This window comes from Rhincodon typus, unplaced genomic scaffold, assembly GCF_021869965.1.
Source record: "Rhincodon typus isolate 14 unplaced genomic scaffold, sRhiTyp1.1 hic_rhity00000051, whole genome shotgun sequence".
NCBI classification, from domain to species: domain Eukaryota; kingdom Metazoa; phylum Chordata; class Chondrichthyes; order Orectolobiformes; family Rhincodontidae; genus Rhincodon; species Rhincodon typus.
The window spans coordinates 21248-27798 of record NW_025965689.1 but is presented as its reverse complement, the minus strand read 5'-3'; the positions used below and the strand labels follow the sequence as shown (position 1 = coordinate 27798).

At 42.1% G+C, this 6551-nt stretch overlaps 1 protein-coding gene across 1 annotated transcript in view; it reads right to left on the bottom strand.

The window, feature by feature from the left end:
• Nucleotides 1-4835: 4835 nt before the first annotated feature.
• Nucleotides 4836-6551, bottom strand: part of LOC125488130 (late histone H2A.2.2-like) — a 13988-nt gene continuing 12272 nt past the window's right edge. Inside the window, exon 2 of the mRNA XM_048621005.1 lies at nucleotides 4836-4912. Within this exon, the coding sequence (XP_048476962.1) occupies nucleotides 4909-4912 (4 nt within the window). The 3' untranslated portion in view covers nucleotides 4836-4908. The remainder of the gene's footprint in view (nucleotides 4913-6551) is intronic.

Below are 6551 nucleotides of genomic sequence, written 5' to 3'. Positions count from 1 at the left end.
GGAGATGTGGGAGACACGGTTGAGGGCGTTCTCGACCACCGAGGAGGCGGTTTTACACAGAAGAATGCAAGTGTACTGAACGAGTTGATTTCATTTTCAGATTACAAAATCTGTAGTTGACACAATTTGTTTCCTCATTCCACAAGAGGCTTCTCTCTCTCTCTCTCTCTCGCTACTGTGTTGCTTTAAACGATTTTATTTTAGAATCTCCTCGGATTATTCTTACCGCTATCTCATATCCCCTCTTTGCCCTCCGGATCTCCCTCTTTAGAATGCACCTACTCTTTTTATACTGCTCAAGAGATTCAGTTAAACCTCATTTTCAATATCTAATATATATATTTTTTCTATTCTCAACGTCGAACCTTAATAATCTAATTCAACCATTGCTCATTAATCCGACTTCGGTAGATGTTCTTCGGAACGTTTGCTCAGATTCGATCAATCAAACGGTCTCTTTCTGCTGTGTTTAGATTCCATGAACGTGCTTCCTGATCGATGTATTGATAGGGACATCGTCTTTTCATTAGTTTTAAAGTCTCCCTCCCTTATTCCAGCTTACACCTAACTGCTGTAACTATTGAAGATATTTCTTCACAATTGTCCAGTGAAAATATGTGGGTTGAAATTAGAAAAAGGAAAGGAATGATCACCTTGATGAGATTGTATTAATAGGCCCCACAATAGTCAGATGGACATTGACGAACATATATGTAGAGACATCTCAGACATAAGTAAGGATAATAATGTTGTAATAGGTGATTTTAATTTTCCAAAGGTTGAGTGGGACTACACTAGTCCCACAGGTTTGGATAGTGAAGAACTTGCTAATTGTGTTCAAGAAAGTTTTAAAAAACCGTTTTCTTCAATAATAGGGCAGGGCTAGTGATTGATGAGATGATGCAGGAACACTTTGGGTCTATGATGGTAATTTTATTAGCTTTAAACTCGTTATGAAAAAGATAATACTTCCTTGAAAGTTAAAATGTTTAATTGAAATAAGGCAAATATTAATGGTATGAGACAAGAACTTTCAAAAGTCATACAATAGAATCCCTATAGTGTGGAAACAGCAATTTGGCCCAACAAGTCCACACCGTCCTCCAAGAGCATCCCACTCAGACCCATTCCCCTATCTAACCCACCTAACCTAAATATCCCTGGGCACAAAGGGCAATTTTAGCTTGGCCAATCCACCGACCCTGCACATCTTTGGACCGTGGGAGGAAACCAGAGCACCTGGAGGAAACCGACGCAGACATGGGGAGAATGTGCAAACTCTCACACAGACAGTCGCCCAAGGCTGGAATCATACCCGGGTCCCTGGTGCTCTGAAGTGTTAACCACTGTGCCACCCATTGGTAGTAGAGTGTTCACAGGTAAGGGGATGTCTGATAAGTGGAAGGCATTCACAAGTGTCATATGAAAGTTCAGAGTTAATATGATCGTCTTGGACTAAAAGGTAAGCTGGCAGGATAAAGGAACAATGGATTAATAAAGATATTGAGGTTCTCGTTGGGAATACAAAAGAAATTGTATTAGATAGAGACGACTGGGTCCAAATGAGTGTAGAGACAGGAGGAAAAAAAATGACCTTTTCATCGGTAATACGGCAGGGCTAGTTACTGATGTGATAGTGAGGGAGCACTATGGAGTGTAGGGGCATTCTGAAGAGATCAGGAAAGCAAAGAGGGGATTCAAGATAGCTTTGGTGTTAAAGTTTAGGATAATCCAAAGACATTCTGCAAGATCATTAAAAGCAAGCGAGTGATCAGAGAGAAAGAGTCGAGCTCTTAATACAAAGGCTACCTATTTGAGTTTTGAAACTCAGAAGACAGGAGGAATAGAAAACAAATATTTCACAAATAAAATTGTTGGGGGAGAGAAATAGAAGCTAGAGAACTTGGGAAATAAATATTGATATTTTGAAAACAGTTCATATTACAGAAGAGGAAGCGTTGGAGGTCTTAGAAAGCATAGAGTTGAATAAAATGTCCAGAATCTGATATACTGTATTGAGGATATTGTAGGAAGTTAAGAAGGAAATTGCAGAAACCCTTGCAGTAATGTTTGTACCATCTATAACTACAGTGAGGTGTGGCATGACTGGAGGTAGTCTAATGTGCCTTTATTTTCAAGAAGGGATGTAAGGAGAAGCTTAGTAGGTATAGGCCTGTGAGTCTGAATTATGTGATGGGTACATTGTTGGAGGTGATTCCAAAAGATACGATTCATATGTATGGGGTAGGCGGGGGTTTTCAAAGAATGGTTAGGGATAGTCAGCATGGTTTTGAGTGAGGGAAATTATATTTCAAAATTGATTGAATTTTTTGAGGTAGTAACCAAGATGATTGAGAGCAGAGTGGTAGACATTGTTTACTTGGACTTTAGTGAAGTGTCGGGGTGACCTGCATACAACAAAGCGGCCCCTGTTTGAACAGACACACAAGGACTAAACAAAATGGGGCGGTCTGCTCTAACATTTAAAGTGAAACATATTAATACCTTGGAAGAGATCTGCCCAAGGTCGTAGAAAGGCCCTGCAACCCATCATCTGAGACAACAAGGTGTAGAGCTGGATGAACACAGCAGGTCAAGAAGCATCAAGACAGTTTTGATAAAAGGATGCCTAAGAACGGATAAATGACTCCAGTCTCATCAATGAAAGGATGTTGCTCCACTGGAGACATAGCATCAGGGGTCTAAATCTTAGCTTAGACTAACTCCCTAAACAGCTACAAAAAAGAACAACAGCTAAAGGTATTTCATAGCAGTTAGCTTTTTAAACTATAGTATTAAGAAAAAAAAAACGTTCTATTTAAAGAATTATTTTGATAATCACAGAAGTAGGTTTCAACATATAACCAGAATATAATACAAGCAGTTGAGGAAAACACATTTAAACCCATGTGAAAGTGAATCAGCTTTAGGACATGCCTTATCTTACATTGTGAACAAGACAGATTGATCCAATTCATTCGTGACAAAGTGCTAGTGGTAAAAGTAGCTGCAGAACTTTACACCTTAATTACTGTTATAAGATTAGAGCTAATCATGTAGCTGTTACTTAAAACTAACTGCCATATATATATCAGGATGGTGGGAAATATCAAATTTAATCAATCCTTTTAGAAAGGGGTCACACATCATACCACAAATAATAGGATTCAAACAGCTCTTAGAGATAAAGTCTAGGACAGACCAGGAGTATAGCTAACAACTTATAGAATGTGAATTAATAGGATGCATAGAAAGATCCCCAAGGCCCAGTGATGACAATGTATCGTAAACACCATGACATAATGAGAACCTATGCTGTTCCTATGACCATGATTGATTCAGTGTCCCATGGGGTGAGGTGTTTGGATTAAGGTGAAGGACAGTGACTACTTTGCATTTGATTATTGTAACATGTAGTGTATAAAAATGCTGTAATTCCTTGCAAAATCAAAGTGTGTCATTAATCTCTCTTCCGATCTGAGCTGTAGATTAAGGGAAAAATGCTTTCTCACATCGAGAACAGATTTGTGGAAGATCCTTTGGCCCTCTCCCTGCATTAACTGGTTTCTTCTTGAATAAACATCTTCCACTTGCCTGAATCTGGTCTGCATCCTGAGTATTTGTTTCTAGCCAGGGTTTGAGGGGTTGGGGGGGGAAAGCATGGGAATGAGGAGGGTAAGCTCCTTCACAAAGTCTTTGACAATGTTCTTCATGGCAGATGAAATAATAGGGTAAGATTACATGGGACTTGGGGTGAGGTTGGAAATTGGATACAAAACTGGCTTGATGGCAGGAGATGGAGACAGCTTGGCAGTTGCTTTCTGGACCGGAGGCCTGTTACGAGTGGTGTTCCACTCCAACTTGTGTTGGGTCCACTTTTGTTTATCTTTTAAATAAATGATTTAGATGAGAATTTAGAAGGCATGGGTCGTAATTTTGAAGAGGTCACCAAAATTAGTGGCATAGTGGACAGTGAAGATGGCTATTGAAGATTACAAACAGATCGTGATCAATTGGGTCAATGGCTTGAGGACGGGCAGATGGAGGTACTGAGGCATTGCATTTTTGAAAAACAGAGCAGCAGATCTTGTACAGATACAAGTAGGGCCTTGGATGGTGTTGGAGAACAGAGAGAACTAATGGGTCAAGTATACAGTTCTTTGAAGTTTGCATCAGCTGTAGACCACGTGGCACCTGGCTTCATTACTCACTCCTTTTGAATACAGGACATTTTTGAGACTTTTACTGAAGCACTATATCAGGTTCTGGTCACCCTGTCAGGGAAGGATATTATTGCACTGGAGGAGCTTCAGAAAAGATTTACCAGGATGTTGAGATAACACAATGTGGAGCTCGAGGAACACAACAGGCCAGGCAGCAGAGAAGCAGGAAAGTTGACTTTTTCAGAAAAAGGGTCCTGACCCGAAAAGTCAACTTTTCTGCTGCCTGGCCTACTGTTATCTCGTACTTACTACTTGACGCATTGCGTCATTTTAGCTCTTCTCAAATGCAGTTACAGGAAATATGAAACTGGTTGTGAGCGAGGGACTGAGATGCATTTATATGACGATGATTAAAGTCACAGGCAGTTACAGAGCAATAACAAATAATGCAATCCGAACGCTATTACAATTGCAATTCATTATAAATTCGTGATAAACGTTTCACTCTCCATGCGTTTCAGCTGTTCCGTGAACGTGACTGACTGCAGCTTGTTGGTAAAGATTTCATGTTAGATCATACACACAGTGACAGTAAGAGTATCAAATAGCAAAGGGAATTAAACGGACATCAAACAATTAATGCAGAAAGACATTCCAACAGAGGGGATGGTCTAGCTGCTTTTCACTGATGTCGTGGGTGGCTCTTAAAAGAGCCTTTGGGTTGTCAGACGAAATAACGGTCTCTTCACTTTTTAGTGGCGCCCCCAGCGGCGGTTTTCTTGGGCAACACCCCACCCTGAGCGATGGTCACCCCTCCCAGCAGCTTGTTGAGCTCCTCGTCGTTGCGCACGGCCACCTAGAGGTGCCTGGGGATGATGTGGGTCTTCTTGTTGTCCCGGGCCGCGTTACCAGCCAGCTCGAGGATTTCAGCCGTCAGATACTCGAGTACCGCGGCCAGATAGACCGGCGCTCCGGCACCCACACGCTCAGCATAATTACCCTTTCTCAGGAGCCTGTGAACACGGCCCACAGGGAACTGCAGGAACGACCGGGACTTGGCCTTGAAGCGCCTTTTCCTCTCCCAGACATTACCAATACATTACAAGCACTTTCACAGATAATGATGCAATACGCCCACATTCCGCCCTCTTATACCTTCGGGAGGAATGATGGTGCGGTCATTGCACATTGGCCACATTGTTTAGCTTCTCTTAAAGTCGTTTCAATTCCCAATCAGATATCTGCTTCACTCACCAATCCGGTGAGGGCCCGGGGAGGAGGCCGGCAAATACCAGCGGCAAATCATCAACCGCTTTCTTTCTGATTTGAAAAGCCCGCCAATATGTACCAAAAAGTAGGAAGGTGAACACAATAGAATGCACGAATACTCGAGTTAATTTACTTTTAGATTCTGAATGTATACTTTACATAATCTCCCTTTCCCTCACCTCCTTGAATATGTTAATTTCTGACCTAGAATTGGATTTTCTGAACATTAAATGCAAGCGGAAACAAAAAAGCGCCAAAATCTGCACTCTGCAACTAATTTATTTCGCATTTCAAAAACACCCGATAAGTTAATAAAACATTCGATAACGTTCTTCCAGGTGAGCGCATTAATTGCGGACACGGTTTTTCGAGAATATTTAAAAGCGGCCCTCCCTTATTGCACTCGATCAGAGTTCAGCAAAAGCTCCACATTTACTATGTCAGTCCGGCAGCTGTTCTGGTTTTATCTCGGCTCATTTTGAAAGTATCTCCCCGATAGCAAAAAGCCTCAGCAACCTGACAAAACCCGCGAGGAGATCTGGAAATAAAACAAAAGGGTGAAATGGAACTCGGAGGAAAAGTATATTTTCTTGCTTGCCCTTTTGCATACCCCACCGGGTCTTGTAGCTTCTGAATCGATTGAGTGAGAGGGTAACACGATCACACAGAAATTGCTCAAAATAGCTCAAAATAGCTCATTGGTGTTCAACATGATCCCTGTCCACAGGCAGCGATTACAGATGTGTATGAACACATCCGAGAACAAGCGCGCACAGGGTCAGGGATCACTTGTTAATTTACAGAAGATTTATAAAATACAAATGTTGTGCAGAAATTAACGTAATAGTTCAGCTGTTTCAGGGAAGCTGTGGATGGCTCTTAAAAGAGCCGTTGGGTTTTGGTTGTGTTTTTTTCAGCACAACGTGGTGTCTCACTTGGAGCTGGTGTACTTGGTTACCGCCTTTGTACCCTCCGACACGGCGTGCTTGGCCAGCTCCCCGGGCAGCAGCAGCCGCACTGCGGTCTGGATCTCCCGGGAGCTGATAGTGCTGCGCTTGTTGTAATGGGCCAGGCGGGAAGCCTCCCCCGCGATGCGCTCGAAAATATCGTTGACGAATG